The 19,992-nt window shown below is 46.8% G+C and overlaps 1 protein-coding gene across 2 annotated transcripts in view; it reads left to right on the top strand.

The window, feature by feature from the left end:
• Positions 1-19,992, top strand: part of LOC143793452 (putative carboxypeptidase X1) — a 123,777-nt gene that overhangs the window by 72,651 nt on the left and 31,134 nt on the right. For both annotated transcript variants that reach the window (XM_077280433.1, XM_077280434.1), the window contains 2 exons: positions 9,432-9,571; positions 9,774-9,858. In XM_077280433.1, the coding sequence (XP_077136548.1) occupies positions 9,432-9,571; positions 9,774-9,858 (225 nt within the window). The remainder of the gene's footprint in view (positions 1-9,431; positions 9,572-9,773; positions 9,859-19,992) is intronic.

Below are 19,992 nucleotides of genomic sequence, written 5' to 3'. Positions count from 1 at the left end.
TATGCTGATGACACTCAGACCTACTTCTCTGGCCCAGATGTCACCTCTCTGCTGTCCAGAATCCCAGAGTGTCTATCAGCCATATCCTCCTTATTTTCCTCTCGCTTCCTCAAGCTCAATGTGGACAAATCTGAACTAACTATCTTTCCTCCATCTCGCATATCTTCCCTACTTGATCTATCTATCACAATAAATGAATTCACACTTTCCCCTGTCCCGGTAATCCGCTGCCTCGGAGTAACCCTTGAGTCTGCCTTGTCCTTTAAAGTGCACGTTCAAGCTCTCGCCACATCCTGTTGCCTCCAGCTCAAAAATATCTCCAGAATCCGTCCTTTCCTTAACCCTCAGGCTGTGTGCACACGTAGCAAATTTGTCGCGTTTTTTTCGTGGTTTTTCGCTATAAAAACGCTATAAAACTGCGAAAAAAACGCTCACATTAAGCATCCTATTTAATAGAATGCAATCCGCATTTTTTGTGCACATGCTGTGTTGTTTTCCTGAGCGGAATCGCATTCCAGGTAAAAACGCAGCATGTTCATTAAATTGGCGGAATCATGGGGATTCCGCACACCTAGGAATGCATTGATCTGCTTACTTCCCGCACGGGGCTATGCTCACCATGCAGGAAGTAAGCAGATCATGTGCGGTTGGTACCCAGGGTGGAGGAGAGGAGACTCTCCTCCACGGACTGGGCACCATATAATTGTTAAAAAAAAAAGAATTAAAATAAAAAATCGTGATATACTCACCTTCGATGGCCCCAGAGTCTTCCCGCCTCTCAGCGGTGCACGCGGCCGCTTCCATTCCTATAGATGCTGTGTGTGAAGGACCTGCGATGACGTCTCGGTCACGTGACCGTGACGTCATCGCAGGTCCTGCACACACAGCATCTTTAGGAACGGAAGCCGCTGAGGAGATCGGGGGCCATCAGATGGTGAGAATAACCATTTTTTAAAAATTATTTTTAACATTATATCTTTTACTATTGATGCTGCATAGGCAGCATCAATAGTAAAAAGTTGGTCACACTTGTCAAACACTATGTTTGACAAGTGTGATAAACCTGTCAATCAGTTTTCCAAGTGATGCTACAGATCGCTTGGAAAACGCTAGCATTCTGCAAGCTAATTATGCTTGCAAAACGCTAGTTTTTAGCAGGAATGCGCATGCCAATTCTGCATGCGATATTCCCGCGGCAAGAGTTGCAGAATTGCCGCGGAAATTTCTGCGGCAATTCTGCGATGCGTGCATTTAGCCTCAATCTACCAAAATGCTTGTGCATGCCCTCATCATCTCCCACCTCGACTACTGCAACATCCTCCTCTGTGGCCTCCCTGCTAATACTCTCGCACCTCTCCAGTCTGTCCTTAACTCTGCTGCCCGACTAAATAATCTCTCTCCTCGCAACACTCCTGCTTCCCCTCTTTGCAAATCCCTTCACTGGCTCCCAATTTCCCAGCGTATCCAGTTTAAACTACTAACACTGACCTACAAAGACCTTTCTACCTTTAGAACTGTGGTCTCCGCTCTACCTCCATTCGTCCTATAGTCTTTAGTAAGCGGCCAGATCCTCACAGTCCTCTTCCACTGTTTTAGCACATACACGAACGTAAGAGGTTTCACCTTCATGAGAATGAATCTTTGCATCATCCAGTGTCCATATTCCATGTCGTCCTTGTGAATAAACTCCACAGTCCCCATTCCACCCTGGTGTACATAGTAGACCTCCCCAGCTTGTCTCATATGATCTTTCAGATCCTGACAACTTCCCGATGGGGGGAAGCCATGAGACAAGGAGTCTATTCAGTTAGCTGGGACAGCGGTCTGTTTCTCCGCGGGGTCCTCCATATCCTCCCTGTGATCCACGGATGGACATGAGAAACTCCACACAGACCCTATGGGAACCCAACTTGTATCCATTGTGTCCAACCCCAGAGCGCTGACCCCCAGCTATGGAGATGGTCACTTGGTGGCCTGGTAAATAGTGTTCTGGGGGGACAGCATTTGGCCTGACCAGGGTGATGGTAGACCCAGTGTCCCGAAGTCCCTGGGCCTCCTCCCTAATGTCATTTACCTCCTACAGGTCATATTCCCTCATGGTAACAGTCATTACATTTTGTGCATAAAGGTACCGTTACACTAAACGACTTACCAACGATCACGACCAGCAATACGACCTGGCCGTGATCGTTGGTAAGTCGTTGTGTGGTCGCTGGAGAGCTGTCACACAGACAGCTCTCTCCAGCGACCAACGATCAGGGGAACGACTTCGACATTGTTGAAACTGTCTTCAACGATGCCGAAGTCCCCCTGCAGCACCCGGGTAACCAGGATAAACATCGGGTTACTAAGTGCAGGGCCGCGCTTAGTAACCCAATATTTACCCTGGTTACCATTGTAAAAGTTAAAAAAAAAACACTACATACATAGTTACATAGTTACATAGTTATTAAGGTTGAAGGAAGACTGTAAGTCCATCTAGTTCAACCCATAGCCTAACCTAACATGCCCTAACATGTTGATCCAGGGGAAGGCAAAAAAACCCCATGTGGCAAAGAGTAACTCCACCATGGGGAAAAAAATTCCTTCCCGACTCCACATACGGCAATCAGACTAGTTCCCTGGATCAACGCCTTATCAAGGAATCTAGTGAATATACCCTGTAACATTATACTTTTCCAGAAAGGCATCCAGTCCCCTCTTAAATTTAATTAATGAATCTCTCATTACAACATCATACGGCAGAGAGTTCCATAGTCTCACTGCTCTTACAGTAAAGAATCCGCGTCTGTTATGATGCTTAAACCTTCTTTCCTCCAGACGTAGAGGATGCCCCCTTGTCCCTGTCTCAGGTCTATGATTAAAAAGATCATCAGAAAGGTCTTTGTACTGTCCCCTCATATATTTATACATTAACATAAGATCACCCCTTAGTCTTCGTTTTTCCAAACTAAATAGCCCCAAGTGTAATAACCTATCTTGGTATTGCAGACCCCCCAGTCCTCTAATAACCTTGGTCGCTCTTCTCTGCACCCCCTCCAGTTCAGCTTTGTCTTTCTTATACACCGGAGACCAGAACTGTGCACAGTATTCTAAGTGTGGTCGCACTAGTGACTTGTATAGAGGTAAAATTATGTTCTCCTCATGAGCATCTATGCCTCTTTTAATACATCCCATTATTTTATTTGCCTTTGTAGCAGCTGCCTGACACTGGCCACTGAATATGAGTTTGTCATCCACCCATACACCCAGGTCTTTTTCATTGACGGTTTTGCCCAGAGTTTTAGAATTAAGCACATAGTTATACATCTTATTACTTCTACCCAAGTGCATGACCTTACATTTATCCCCATTAAAGCTCATTTGCCATTTATCAGCCCAAGCTTCTAGTTTACATAAATCATCCTGTAATATAAAATTGTCCTCCTCTGTATTGATTACCCTGCAGAGTTTAGTGTCATCTGCAAATATTGAAATTCTACTCTGAATGCCCCCTACAAGGTCATTAATAAATATGTTAAAAAGAAGAGGGCCCAATACTGACCCCTGTGGTACCCCACTGCTAACCGTGACCCAGTCCGAGTGTGCTCCATTAATAACCACCCTTTGTTTCCTATCCCTGAGCCAGCTCTCAACCCACTTACACATATTTTCCCCTATCCCCATTACTCTCATTTTATGTAACAACCTTTTGTGTGGCACCGTATCAAAAGCTTTGGAAAAGTCCATATATACTACGTCCACTGGGTTCCCTTGGTCCAGTTCGGAACTTACCTCTTCATAGAAGCTGATCAGATTAGTCTGACATGATCGGTCCCTAGTAAACCCGTGCTGATACTGGGTCATGAGGTTATTCCTCTTCAGATACTCCAGTATAGCATCCCTTAGAATGCCCTCCAGGATTTTACCCACAGTAGAGGTTAAACTTACTGGCCTATAATTACCGAGTTCAGTTTTTGCCCCTTTTTTGAATATTGGCACCACATTTGCTATACGCCAGTCCTGTGGTACAGACCCTGTTATTATGGAGTCTTTAAAGATTAAAAATAATGGTCTATCAATGACTGTACTTAGTTCCTGCAGTACTCGGGGGTGGATCCCATCCGGGCCCGGAGATTTGTCAATTTTAGTGATTTTTAGACGCCGCCGTTCTTCCTGCTGGGTTAAGCAGGTGACATTTAATGGGGAATTTTTATCACTAGTCATATTGTCGCCATGGGATTTTCTTTTGTAAATACTGATGAAAAAAAGTCATTTAGCAGATTGGCTTTTTCCTCATCCTCATCCACCATTTCCCCCAGACTATTTTTAAGGGGGCCAACACTGTCATTTTTTAGTTTCTTACTATTTATATAGTTAAAGAATATTTTGGGATTATTTTTACTCTCTCTGGCAATGAGTCTGTCTGTCTCAATCTTTGCTGCCTTGATTTGCTTTTTACAGAATTTATTTAATTTTCTGTATTTATTTAATGCCTCCTCACTACCTACTTCCTTTAATTCTCTAAATGCTTTCTTTTTGTCCCTTATTGCGCCCCTTACAGCTCTATTTAGCCATATTGATTTCCTCCTATTTCTAGTATGTTTATTCCCATACGGTATATACTGTGCACAGGTCCTATCCAGGAGGCTAATAAATGTCTCCCATTTTCTTTGTGTATTTTTGTGTCTCAGGATATCGTCCCAGTTAATTGCACCAAGATCCTCTCTCATCCGTTGGAAATTTGCCCTCCTGAAGTTTAGTGTCCTTGTCACCCCCCTACTACCCATCTTATTAAAGGTTACATGAAAACTTATTATTTTATGATCACTATTCCCCAAGTGACCCCCAACCCTTATATTTGCTATGCGGTCTGGCCTGTTGGTTAATATTAGGTCTAGCAGTGCCCCCCTTCTTGTTGGGTCCTGAACCAGTTGTGAAAGGTAATTGTCTCTCATAGTTGTCAGACACCGATCACCTTTACTGGAACTGCAGGTTTCTGTTCCCCAATCTATTTCAGGGTAGTTGAAGTCCCCCATAATAATGACTTCTCCTTGAGTCGCAGCTTCATCTATTTGCTTTACGAGGATATTCTCCATTGCTTCCATTATTTTTGGAGATTTATAACAAACCCCTATCAGTAATTTATTATTTTTTCCCCCTCCCCTTATCTCCACCCACAGGGACTCTACATTTTCATTAAATTCACCTATATTATCACGCAGGATGGGTTTTAAGGTCGATTTTACAAACAGACACACCCCTCCCCCTCGCTTATCTGTACGGTCATTTCTGAACAGGCTATAGCCCTGCAAGTTAACAGCCCAGTCATGGCTCTCATCCAGCCACGTCTCAGATATCCCCACCATGTCATAATTATGCTCCAACAACATTAGTTCTAATTCATCCATGTTGTTGGCGAGGCTTCTGGCATTAGTATACATGCGCTTGATGTTCCTCTCTGTACCTCTATTCTTTCTTAAATTACTAACTGTTCTAACCCCACCCCCCATGCCACCGCCACCCCCAACTTCCTTATTTGTGCCCAGGTCTCTATCTGCACTATCTTCCCCTCCTATAAAATGAATACCCTCCCCCCCAATCCCTAGATTAAACATTCCTCCAACCTTCTAACCATTTTCTCCCCCAGCACAGCTGCCCCTTCCCCATTGAGGTGCAGCCCGTCCCTAGCGTAGAGCCTGTAGCCAACTGAGAAGTCGGCCCAGTTCTGCAGGAACCCAAACCCCTCCTTCCTACACCAATTCTTGAGCCACTTATTAACCTCCCTAATCTCCCGTTGCCTCCCTGGCGTGGCACGTGGTACAGGCAGTATTTCGGAAAATACCACGTTGGAGGTCCTTGCTTTCAGCTTGCAGCCTAATTCCCTGAAATCATCTTTAAGGACCTTCCACCTACCTCTAACTTTGTCATTTGTGCCAATGTGCACCATGACCGCTGGGTCCTCACCAGCCCCTCCCAGTAATCTGTCCACCCGATCAGCGATGTGTCGGACTCGAGCGCCAGGTAGGCAGCACACCGTCCGACGATCCCTGTCTTTGTGACAGATTGCCCTATCTGTTCCCCTAATAATTGAGTCCCCCACTACCAGCACCTGTCTGGCCTGCCCTGCTCTCCTTTTTCCCTCCTTACTGGAGCAGTCACTCCTCCGGCTTTCAGAGGACATGCCTGGCTGCAGCAGTGCTACCCCTGTACTGGCACCCCCCTCATCTGCCAACTTAGCAAACTTATTGGGGTGTGCCAGATCAGGACTAGCCTCCCTGGCACTCTTCCCTCTACCCCGCCTTCTATCTGTCACCCAGCTAACTGCCACACTGTCCTGCAGCTCCATCCTACCATCCCCCTCCTCATCTATCCCATTGAGCGTCTGCTCTGTGAGCAGAAGACTCCTCTCCATATTGTCTATGGATCTCAGTGTTGCCAGCTGCAACCTTCACCAATACTCACCTTCTGATGTCTGTCACGTCCCCCGCCGTCAGCTTCCCGCACTGAATGTGTCAGCGCCGGCCGTAAAGCACAGCACAGCAGTGACGTCACCGTTGTGCTCTTCTTTACGGCCGGCACTGACAGTCAGTGCAGGAAGCTGACGGCGAGGGACATGACAGACATCAGAATGTGAGTATGTACTGTTTTTTTTTTTAACTTTTACAATGGTAACCAGGGTAAATATCGGGTTACTAAGCGCGGCCCTGCGCTTAGTAACCCGATGTTTACCCTGGTTACAAGTGAGCACATCGCTGGATCGGCGTCACACACGCCGATCCAGCGATGACAGCGGGTGATCAGCGACCAAAAAAGGTCCTGATCATTCCCTACGACCAACGATCTCCCAGCAGGGGCCTGATCGTTGGTCGCTGTCACACATAACGAGATCGTTAGCGGGATCGTTGCTACATCACAAAAAAGCGTGACGTTGCAACGATATCGTTAACAAAATCGTTATGTGTGAAGGTACCTTTACTCACCACTGGCGGGGAGTAGTTGGCATGTTGAGATTGCTCTGTTTCCTCTCCAATCCTTCGCTTTGGGTTTCGACATTGGCCCAGTGGCCACCAACCCTGCTCCTAGGTTGTTTCCAGCAACACATCTTCTGTGAGGTGCCGCACCACGCCTACATCCACCATTCCACCACTGTGACCCCAGTCTAAATGTAGTCGGGCCCTCCAAATGTTCACAGATTCTCCTCCGGCTACGCCGACTAACATCCGGCTGCTGGGAGCAATACATTAGTGAAGCTTTTCTGAGAATTTCTGACTGACAACTCAGAGGGGTCCTCAAGTCTGGTCATCGCTACACAGGGTATAGCCAAGCCACGAAAGCTGTGTGGTCTCCATGTAAAAACATTACATTACTGATCCTGAGTTACCTCCTGCATTATACTCCAGAGCTGCACTCACTATTCTGCTGGTGCAGTCACTGTGTACATACATTACATTACTGATCCTGAGTTACATCCTGTATTATACTCCAGAGCTGCGCTCACTATTCTGCTGGTGCAGTCACTGTGTACATACATTACATTACTGATCCTGAGTTACATCCTGTATTATACTCCAGAGCTGCACTCACTATTCTGCTGGTGCAGACACTGTGTACATACATTACATTACTGATCCTGAGTTACATCCTGTATTATACTCCAGAGCTGCGCTCACTATTCTGCTGGTGCAGTCACTGTGTACATACATTACATTACTGATCCTGAGTTACATCCTGTATTATACTCCAGAGCTGCACTCACTATTCTGCTGGTGCAGTCACTGTGTACATACATTACTGATCCTGAGCTACATCCTGTATTATACCCCAGAGCTGCACTCACTATTCTGCTGGTGCAGTCACTGTGTACAGACATTACATTACTGATCCTGAGTTACCTCCTGTATTATCCCCCAGAGCTGCACTCGCTATTCTGGTGGTGCAGTCACTGTGTACATACATTACATTACTGATCCTGAGTTACCTCCTGTATTATACCCAGAGCTGCACTCACTATTCTGCTGGTGCAGTCACTGTGTACATACATTACATTACTGATCCTGAGTTACATCCTGTATTATACTCCAGAGCTGCACTCACTATTCTGCTAGTGCAGTCACTGTGTACATACATTACATTACTGATCCTGAGTTACCTCCTGTATTATACTCCAGAGCTGCACTCACTATTCTGCTGGTGCAGTCACTGTGTACATACATTACATTACTGATCCTGAGTTACCTCCTGTATTATACCCAGAGCTGCACTCACTATTCTGCTGGTGCAGTCACTGTGTACATACATTACATTACTGATCCTGAGTTACATCCTGTATTATACTCCAGAGCTGCACTCACTATTCTGCTGGTACAGTCACTGTGTACATACATTACATTACTGATCCTGAGTTACCTCCTGTATTATACTCCAGAGCTGCACTCACTATTCTGCTGGTGCAGTCACTGTGTACATACATTACATTACTGATCCTGAGTTACCTCCTGTATTATCCCCCAGAGCTGCACTCGCTATTCTGCTGGTGCAGTCACTGTGTACATACATTACATTACTGATCCTGAGTTACATCCTGTATTATACTCCAGAGCTGCACTCACTATTCTGCTGGTGCAGTCACTGTGTACATACATTACATTACTGATCCTGAGTTACATCCTGTATTATACTCCAGAGCTGCACTCACTATTCTGCTGGTGCAGTCACTGTGTACATACATTACATTACTGATCCTGAGTTACCTCCTGTATTATACCCCAGAGCCGCACTCACTATTCTGCTGGTGCAGTCACTGTGTACATACATTACATTACTGATCCTGAGTTACATCCTGTATTATACCCCAGAGCTGCACTCACTATTCTGCTGGTGCAGTCACTGTGTACATACATTACTGATCCTGAGTTACCTCCAGTATTATACTCCAGAGCTGCACTCACTATTCTGCTGGTGCAGTCACTGTGTACATACATTACATTACTGATCCTGAGTTACATCCTGTATTATACTCCAGAGCTGCACTCACTATTCTGCTGGTGCAGTCACTGTGTACATACATTACATTACTGATCCTGAGTTACATCCTGTATTATACTCCAGAGCTGCACTCACTATTCTGCTGGTGCAGTCACTGTGTACATAAATTACATTACTGATCCTGAGTTACATCCTGTATTATACTCCAGAGCTGCACTCACTATTCTGCTGGTGCAGTCACTGTGTACATACATTACATTACTGATCCTGAGTTACATCCTGTATTATACTCCAGAGCTGCACTCACTATTCTGCTGGTGCAGTCACTGTGTACATACATTACTGATCCTGAGTTACATCCTGTATTATACTCCAGAGCTGCACTCACTATTCTGCTGGTGGAGCAGCTGTTTGTATACTGGTGTCATATTTTCAGCTTTTTCCTTCTCGGTCTCTTCCTCTAGTCTGGGATCTATGATGATGACTTCTTTGACGGTGCGTGGTGTGCCGGAGAGGAGAACCAGAATCAGTGGCTGGAGGTGGACGCTCGGCGTCTCACTCGCTTCTCAGGAGTCATCACTCAGGGGAAGAACTCAATATGGACGTGAGTACGGCCATTTATGGGAGCTCACAGGTGAGGATTTGTTACTTTGTAGTAAGTTACATGGGACTTTCCCCCTGTGAGCTGCACTCGCTGCAGTTTGCATCGTCTGAATCATGTTACTGAGACTCCGATCAGAGGAGGCAGATAGTTTTCGATGCTCGTTATCGTCCTCCTCTCCTCACATTATGTGTCTTCTCTGCAGGGATGACTGGGTGACATCCTACAAGGTGCAGGTCAGCAATGACACCCACACATGGAGGACCTGCAAGAACGGCACAGAAGTGGCGGTAAGCTCGACTGTCTGCTCAGTGGGAACACTGCGCTATAGTCACTAGTGCTGCCATTCAGAGCTCATTATTATTATTATTATTTATTATTATAGCGCCATTTATTCCTTGGCGCTTTACATGTGAGGAGGGGTATACATAATAAAAACAAGTACAATAATCTGAAACAATACAAGTCATAACTGGTACAGGAGGAGAGAAGACCCTGCCCGCGAGGGCTCACAATCTACAAGGGATGGGTGAGGATACAGTAGAGAGGACCCTGCCCGCGAGGGCTCACAATCTACAAGGGATGGGTGAGGATACAGTAGAGAGGACCCTGCCCGCGAGGGCTCACAATCTACAAAGGATGGGTGAGGAGAGAGGACCCTGCCTGTGAGGGCTCACAGTCTACAAGGGATGGGTGAGGATACAGTAGAGAGGACCCTGCCCGCGAGGGCTCACAATCTACAAGGGATGGGTGAGGAGAGAGGACCCTGCCTGTGAGGGCTCACAGTCTACAAGGGATGGGTGAGGATACAGTAGAGAGGACCCTGCCCGCGAGGGCTCACAATCTACAAGGGATGGGTGAGGAGAGAGGACCCTGCCCGCGAGGGCTCACAATCTACAAGGGATGGGTGAGGATACAGTAGGAGAGAGGACCCTGCCCGCGAGGGCTCACAATCTACAAGGGATGGGTGAGGATACAGGAGGAGAGAAGACCCTGCCCGCGAGGGCTCACAATCTACAAGGGATGGGTGAGGATACAGTAGGAGAGAGGACCCTGCCCGCGAGGGCTCACAATCTACAAGGGATGGGTGAGGATACAGGAGGAGAGAAGACCCTGCCCGCGAGGGCTCACAATCTACAAGGGATGGGTGAGGATACAGGAGGAGAGAGGACCCTGCCCGCGAGGGCTCACAATCTACAAGGGATGGGTGAGGAGAGAGGACCCTGCCTGTGAGGGCTCACAATCTACAAGGGATGGGTGAGAATATAGGAGGAGAGAGGACCCTGCCTGTGAGGGCTCACAATCTACAAGGGATGGGTGAGGATACAGTAGAGAGGACCCTGCCCGCGAGGGCTCACAATCTACAAGGGATGGGTGAGGATACAGGAGGAGAGAGGACCCTGCCCGCGAGGGCTCACAATCTACAAGGGATGGGTGAGGATACAGGAGGAGAGAAGACCCTGCCCGCGAGGGCTCCTCAATCTACAAGGGATGGGTGAGGATACAGTAGGAGAGAGGACCCTGCCCGCGAGGGCTCACAATCTACAAGGGATGGGTGAGGATACAGGAGGAGAGAGGACCCTGCCTGTGAGGGCTCACAATCTACAAGGGATGGGTGAGGATACAGGAGGAGAGAGGACCCTGCCCGCGAGGGCTCACAATCTACAAGGGATGGGTGAGGAGAGAGGACCCTGCCTGTGAGGGATCACAATCTACAAGGGATGGGTGAGGATACAGTAGAGAGGACCCTGCCCGTGAGGGCTCACAATCTACAAGGGATGGGTGAGGATACAGGAGGAGAGAGGACCCTGCCTGTGAGGGATCACAATCTACAAGGGATGGGTGAGGATACAGTAGAGAGGACCCTGCCCGTGAGGGCTCACAATCTACAAGGGATGGGTGAGGATACAGGAGGAGAGAGGACCCTGCCCGCGAGGGCTCACAATCTACAAGGGATGGGTGAGGATACAGGAGGAGAGAGGACCCTGCCTGTGAGGGCTCACAATCTACAAGGGATGGGTGAGGATACAGGAGGAGAGAGGACCCTGCCCGCGAGGGCTCACAATCTACAAGGGATGGGTGAGGAGAGAGGACCCTGCCCGCGAGGGCTCACAATCTACAAGGGATGGGTGAGAATATAGGAGGAGAGAGGACCCTGCCTGTGAGGGCTCACAATCTACAAGGGATGGGTGAGGATACAGTAGAGAGGACCCTGCCCGCGAGGGCTCACAATCTACAAGGGATGGGTGAGGATACAGTAGGTGAGGATAGAGCTGGTCATGCAGCGGTTTGGTTGATCGGTGGTTACTGCAGGTTGTAGGCTTGTCATTCAGTGCTATACAGTGTGCAAATGTGCCACCATACACTGTGAACATATTGTACTCCCTTAACCCCTTAATCCCATATGACGTACTATCCCGTCAAGGTGACCTGGGACTTAATTCCCAGTGACGGGATAGTACATCATACGCGATCGGCCGCGCTCACTGGGGGAGCGCGGCCGATCGCGGCCGGGTGTCAGCTGCCTATCGCAGCTGACATCCGGCACTATGTGCCAGGAGCGGTCACGGACCGCCCCCGGCACATTAACCCCCGGCACACCGCGATCAAACATGATCGCAGTGTACCGGCGGTATAGGGAAGCATCGCGCAGGGAGGGGGCTCCCTGCGGGCTTCCCTGAGACCCCCGGAGCAACGCGATGTGATCGCGTTGCTGAGAGGGTCTCCTACCTCCCTCCTCGCCGCAGGTCCCGGATCCAAGATGGCCGCGGCATCCGGGTCCTGCAGGGAGAAAGGTGGCTTACCGAGCGCCTGCTCAGTGCAGACGCTTGGTAAGCCTGCAGCCCTGCACAGCAGATCGCCGATCTGACAGAGTGCTGTGCACACTGTCAGATCATCGATCTGTGATGTCCCCCCCTGGGACAAAGTAAAAAAGTAAAAAAAAAAATTTTCCACATGTGTAAAAAAAAAAAAAAAAAAAAATCCTAAATAATAATAATAAAAATATATATTATTCCCATAAATACATTTCTTTATCTAAATAAAAAAAAACAAAACAATAAAAGTACACATATTTAGTATCGCCGCGTCCGTAACGACCCAACCTATAAAACTGCCCCACTAGTTAACCCCTTCAGTAAACACCGTAAGAAAAAAAAAAAAAAAAACGAGGCAAAAAACAACGCTTTATTACCATACCGCCGAACAAAAAGTGGAATAACACACGATCAAAAAGACGGATATAAATAACCATGTTACCGCTGAAATCGTCATCTTGTCCCGCAAAAAACAAGCCGCCATACAGCATCATCAGCAAAAAAATAAAAAAGTTATAGTCCTGAGAATAAAGCGATGCCAAAATAATTATTTTTTCTATAAAATAGCTTTTATGGTATAAAAGCGCCAAAACATAAAAAAATGATATAAATGAGATATCGCTGTAATCGTACTGACCCGACGAATAAAACTGCTTTATCCATTTTCCCAAACGCGGAACGGTATAAACGCCTCCCCCAAAAGAAATTCATGAATAGCAGGTTTTTGGTCATTCTGCCTCACAAAAATCGGAATAAAAAGTGATAAAAAATGGTCACGTGTCCGAAAATGTTACCAATAAAAACATCAACTCGTCCCGCAAAAAACAAGACCTCACATGACTCTGTGGGCCAAAATATGGAAAAATTATAGGTCTCAAAATGTGGAGACGCAAAAACTTTTTTGCTATAAAAAGCGTCGCTGGTTTCACACTTGCGTTTTTGTCTGCAGCGTTTTTTGCACAAAAAAACGCATGCGTTTTTTCCTTATATTTAACATTGAAAACGCATGCGTTTTTTGTACGCGTTTGGTCGCGTTTTCAAACGCATGCGTTTTTTTCTGCATGTGTTCATTTTCAGAAATACAACCTGCAGTATTTTCTTGCAGCGTTTTTTTGCCGCGAAAAAACGTATGCGTTTTTTCGCGGCAAAAAATGCATTGCGGTCTATGTAAACGCATGCGTTTTTAAGCACATGCGTTTGTTTGCGTTAAAAACGCATGCGTTTTTATCGAAAAAAAACAGAAAACACACTGAAAAGCCACCCACCACCATCAAGGTGATAAAGGGATCCAAACCCTAACCCTAACTCTACCCCTAACCTCACCCCTAACCGTTTAATGAACATTTTCTGTCAGTGCCACGTATTTAAGTGCCACGTATTTCAGTGCCACGTATTTCAGTGCCACGTATTTCAGTGCCACGTATTTCAGTGCCACGTATTTAAGTGCCACGTATCACGTATTTCAGTGCCACGTGTTTCAGTGCCACGTATTTAAGTACCACGTATTTCAGTGCCACGTATTTCAGTGCCACGTATTTCAGTCACGTTAAGGGTTAGGGGTAGGGTTAGGGTTAGGGTTTTCTTGTTTTTTCTTGTGTTTTCTTGTGTTTTTCTATAAAAACGCATGCGTCTAAAAAACGCATGCGTTTTACCGCATTTACATGCGTTTTTTCACGCATGCATGCAGATAAAAACGCAAGTGTGAAACAAGCCTTAGTGTGTGACAGCTGCCAATCATAAAATCCGATATAAAAAACGCTATAAAAGTAAATCAAACCCCCCTTCATCACCCCCTTAGTTAGGGAAAAATAATAAAATTAAAAAAATGTATTTATTTCCATTTTCCCATTAGGGCTAGGGTTAGGGTTAGGGTTAGGGCTAGGGTTAGGGTTGGGGCTAAAGTTAGGGTTAGGGGTAGGGCTAGGGTTGGAGGTAAAGTTAGGGTTGGGGCTAAAGTTAGGGTTGGGGCTAAAGTTAGGGTTAGGGTTTGGATTACATTTACGGTTTGGATTAGGGTTGGGATTAGGGTTAGGGGTGTGTCAGGGTTAGAGGTGTGGTTAGGGTTACTGTTGGGATTAGGGTTAGGGGTGTGTTTGGATTAGGGTTTCAGTTATAATTGGGGAGTTTCCACTGTTCAGGCACATCAGGGGCTCTCCAAACGTGACATGGCGTCCAATCTCAATTCCAGCCAATTCTGCGTTGAAAAAGTAAAACAGTGCTCCTTCCCTTCCGAGCTCTCCCGTGCGCCCAAAAAGGGGTTTACCCCAACATATGGGTTATCAGCGTACTCGGGACAAATTGAACAACAACTTCTGGGGTCCAAGTTCTCTTGTTATCCTTGGGAAAATACAAATTTGGGGGGCTAAAAATCATTTTTGTGGGAAAAAAAAGATGTTTTATTTTCACGGCTCTGCGTTATAAACTGTAGTGAAACACTTGGGGGTTCAAAATTCTCACAACACATCTAGATAAGTTCCGTGGGGGTCTAGTTTCCAATTTGGGGTCACTTGTGGGGGGTTTGTACTGTTTGGGTACATCAGGGGCTCTGCAAATGCAACGTGACGCCTGCAGACCAATCCATTTAAGTCTGCATTCCAAATGGCGCTCCTTCCCTTCCGAGCTCTGTCATGCGCCCAAACAGTGGTTCCCCCCCACATATGGGGTATCAGCGTACTCAGGACAAATTGGACAACAACTTTGGGGGTCTAATTTATCCTGTTACCCTTGTGAAAATACAAAACTGGGGGCTAAAATATCATTTTTGTGAAAAAAAAAAAAAGAATTTTTATTTTCACGGCTTTGCGCTATAAACTTTAGTGAAACACTTGGGGGTTCAAAGTTCTCACAACACATCTAGATAAGTTCCTTGGGAGGTCTAGTTTCCAATATGGGGTCACTTGTGGGGGGTTTGTACTGTTTGGGTACATCAGGGGCTCTGCAAATGCAACGTGACGGCTGCTGACCAATCCATTTAAGTCTGCATTCCAAATGGCGCTCCTTCCCTTCCGAGCTCTGTCATGCGCCCAAACAGTGGTTCCCCCCCACATATTGGGTATCAGCGTACTCAGGACAAATTGGAAAACAAATTTTGGGGTCCAATTTATTCTGTTACCCTTGTAAAAATACAAAGCTGGGGGCTAAAAAATCATTTTTGAGAAAAAAAAAATATATATTTTCATGGCTCTGCGTTATAATCTGTAGTGAAACACTTGGGGGTTCAAAGCTCTCAAAACACATCTAGATAAGTTCCTTAGGGGGTCTACTTTCCAAAATGGTGTCACTTGTGGGGGGTTTCAATGTTTAGGCACATCAGGGGCTCTCCAAACGCAACATGGCGTCCCATCTCAATTCCAGTCAATTTTGCATTGAAAAGTCAAATGGCGCTCCTTCCCTTCCAAGCTCTGCCATGCGCCCAAACAATGGTTTACACCCACATATGGGGTATCGGCGTACTCAGGAGAAATTGCACAACATTTTTTGGGTTCCAATGTCTTCTCTTACCCTTGGGAAAATAAAAAATTGGGGGCGAAAAGATCATTTTTGTGAAAAAATATGATTTTTTATTTTTACGGCTCTGCATTATAAACTTCTGTGAAGCACTTGGTGGGTCAAAGTGCTCACCACACATCTAGATAAGTCCCTTAGGGGGTCTACTTTCCAAAATGGTGTCACTTGTAGGGGGTTTCAGTGTTTAGGCACATCAGGGGCTCTCCAAACGCAACATGGCGTCACATCTCAATTCCAGTCAATTTTGCATTGAAAAGTCAAATGGCGCTCCTTCCCTTCCGAGCTCTGTCATGCGCCCAAACAGTGGTTTACCCCCACATATGGGGTATCAGCGTACTCAGGACAAATTGTACAACAACTTTTGGGGTCCATTTTCTCCTGTTACCCTTGGTAAAATAAAACAAATTGGAGCTGAAATAAATTTTGTGTGAAAAAAAGTTAAATGTTCATTTTTATTTAAACATTCCAAAAATTCCTGTGAAACACCTGAAGGGTTAATAAACTTCTTGAATGTGGTTTTGAGCACCTTGAGGGGTGCAGTTTTTAGAATGGTGTCACACTTGGGTATTTTCTATCATATAGACCCCTCAAAATGACTTCAAATGAGATGTGGTCCCTAAAAAAAAATGGTGTTGTAAAAATGAGAAATTTCTGGTCAAATTTTAACCCTTATAACTCCCTAACAAAAAAAATTTTGGTTCCAAAATTGTGCTGATGTAAAGTAGACATGTGGAAAATGTTACTTATTGAGTATTTTGTGTGACATATGTCTGTGATTTAAGGGCATAAAAATAAAAAAGTTGGAAAATTGCGAAATTTTCAAAATTTTCGCCAAATTTCCGTTTTTTTTACAAATAAACGCAAGTTATATAGAATAAATTTTACCACTAACATGAAGTACAATATGTCACGAGAAAACAATGTCAGAATCGCCAAGATCTGTCAAAGCGTTCCAGAGTTATAACCTCATAAAGGGACAGTGGTCAGAATTGTAAAAATTGGCCCGGTCATTAACGTGCAAACCACCCTCGGGGCTTAAGGGGTTAAAGGGAAGCCGTCACCATCTGACAGCAGCAATGATGTAGGGGTTGATTCCAGCCATATGTCACTTACTGGGCTGCTTGCTGTAGTTTTGATGCAATCCATTTTCTCTGCTGCAGATCTGACAGTGCTCTATAACCTCACCAGTGATTGGCAGCTTCCTGTGTATAACCCCGCCCACACCAGTGATTGGCTGCTTCCTGTGCATAACTCCACCCACACCAGTGATTTTCTGCTTCCTGTGTATAACCCTGCCCACACCAGTTATTGGCAGTTGTCTGTGTATAACCCCGCCCACACCAGTGATTGGCAGCTTCCTGAATATAACCCCACCCTCACCAGTGATTGGCAGCTTCCTGTGTATAACCCCACCCTCACCAGTGATTGGCAGCTTCCTGTGTATAACCCTGCCCACACCAGTTATTGGCAGTTGTCTGTGTATAACCCCGTCCACACCAGTGATTGGCAGCTGTCTGTGTATAACCCCACCCACACCAGTGATTGGCTGGTTCCTGAATATAACCCCGCCCTCACCAGTGATTGTATATAGCCCTGCCCTCACCAGTGATTGGCAGCTTCCTATATATAACCCCACCCTCAGCAGTGATTGGCAGCTTCCTATATATAACCCCACCCTCAGCAGTGATTGGCAGCTTCCTGTGTATAACCCCGTCCACACCAGTGATTGGCAGCTTCCTGTGTATAACCCCGCCCAGACCAGTGATTGGCAGCTTCCTGTGTATAACCCCGCCCACACCATTAATAGGCAGCTTTCTGTGTACACTGTGCAGAAGCTGAAAGCTGCCAATTGGGAATGGGGTTGTCAGGAATATGATGTATTTGATTGTCTGTGATCACGCACACTGAGCTCTGCTACATCCAAGAGCAGACTACAGTCACACGCTGTGGGCTCTCTGACCCCCCTCTTCAGCTACATAGGAAACTCTCCTTCTTCTCACTACTCACTCTGTGCAACTTGATAACAATGTGCAGCAGTCCCCACTGAGCAGTTTATGGCTTTAAGCTGGGAAAGGCGGCTATAGTTCCATGTGCTCTTTTGTTCCTGTAGAAACTTAATAGTAAGGCATAACTGGATCCCAATTAGTGACAGAGATATGAAAGTTACATATTTGGTATGTACGACAATAGGGCTACACGCCGGTGCATTTTCTAAGCTCAGCGCCTCGCAGAAATGGAGAAACGGGTTACTGCTTAACCAGGGCTCATATCCACTTCATGTTTGGGCTCAAATTAACGCCCAGCTCATGCCCAGAAGAATGGCAGTTCCGTGGTCGCTATACGGGATGCCCGAGCTATGATGGCTAGGAGCTTTCAGTACACTTCAGTCCCTCTGAGAAAAGAGGAGAGCATTTCATAACTCAGCCCACTCAGAGATGTCATGACCAGAGGGTAAGGGGGGCGCCAAAGAGCTGCAAGTTCCAAACCGGAACTGGGATATAGATAAGTCCCCTTCAGAAAAGAACCAGGGGCAACCAAACAACCCCGGTTAGTGAAAAATTGGTGTGAGTGGTGGGGATAATAAAGATATCCCCCTTGAGATTCGTGACAGGGGTTATATAGGGTTCATGAATATGCAGGACTACATGGCAGCAGGTTCACTAGTCCTCTATAGAAAATATCCTACTGATAAAACTACATCAAGCAGCCAGTAAGTGACATCACTGGAATCTGGGATTCCATAACCCCTCAGCAGTGCCACAGGCTGATCGCCTCCATGCCACGCCGCATTGATGCAGTAATTGATGCCCAAGGAGCCGCGACCAAGTATTGAGGGCATTTACTGAACAGACATTTCAGTAGGGAACATTTCAGATTTTACAATTATGTTTCAATCCGGTGTTATAAAGTATGCTAATTTACTGAGATAATGACTTTTGGGTTTACATTGGCTGTAAGCCATAATCATCAACATTAACAGAAATAAACACATGAAATAGATCCCTCTGTGTGTAATGACTCTATAGAATATACGAGATTCACTTTTTGTATTGAAGAACAGAAATAAACTCACTTTTTCATGATATTCTAATTTAGTGTGAAGCCCCTGTATATACAACTAGATTGTGGCCCGATTCTAACGCATCGGGTATTCTAGAATATGCATGTCCCCGTAGTATATGGACAATGATGATTCCAGAATTCGCGGCAGACTGTGCCCGTCGCTGATTGGTCGAGGCAACCTTTATGACATCATCGTCGCCATGGCAACCATTATGACATCTACGTCGATACTGTGCCTGTCGCTGATTGGTCGAGGCCTGACGGCCTCAACCAATCAGAGACGCGGGATTTCCAGGACAGACAGACAGACAGACAGACGGAAAAACCCTTAGACAATCTAATATATAATTGCCTAGAATACTACTTCCTGCAATTTGTGCCAACTTCCGTGGCTTTGTCCGGAGCTAATGTCCGGAGCTAATGTCCGGAGCTAATGTCCGGAGCTAATGTCCGGAGATAAGTGACGTCACCAGTGTCCTACACCCAGGCAGAGCACAGGGGCCCCAGGCAGAACATGGGGCCCCAGGCAGAGCACAGGGGCCCCAGGCAGCATATGGGGCCCCAGGCAGAGCACAGGGGCCCCAGGCAGCATATGGGGCCCCAGGCAGAGCACAGTGGCCCCAGGCAGCATATGGGGCCCCAGGCAGAGCACAGTGGCCCCAGGCAGAGCACAGGGGCCCCAGGCAGCATATGGGGCCCCAGGCAGAGCACAGTGGTCCCAGGCAGAGCACAGGGGCCCCAGGCAGCTTATGGGGCCCCAGGCAGAGCACAGTGGCCCCAGGCAGAACATGGGGCCCCAGGCAGAGCACAGGGGCCCCAGGCAGCATATGGGGCCCCAGGCAGAGCACAGGGGCCCCAGGCAGCATATGGGGCCCCAAGCAGAGCACAGGGGCCCCAGGCAGCATATGGGGCCCCAGGCAGAGCACAGTGGCCCCAGGCAGAGCACACACCAAATCGGAGGCCGAGGGGCCCCGCCCACCAAATCGGAGGCCAAGGGGCCCCGCCCACCAAATCGGAGGATAAGGGGCCCCGCCAACC

Source organism: Ranitomeya variabilis, chromosome 1 (assembly GCF_051348905.1).
Source record: "Ranitomeya variabilis isolate aRanVar5 chromosome 1, aRanVar5.hap1, whole genome shotgun sequence".
NCBI lineage: Eukaryota > Metazoa > Chordata > Amphibia > Anura > Dendrobatidae > Ranitomeya > Ranitomeya variabilis.
This window is presented reverse-complemented; position numbering and strand designations above follow the sequence as displayed.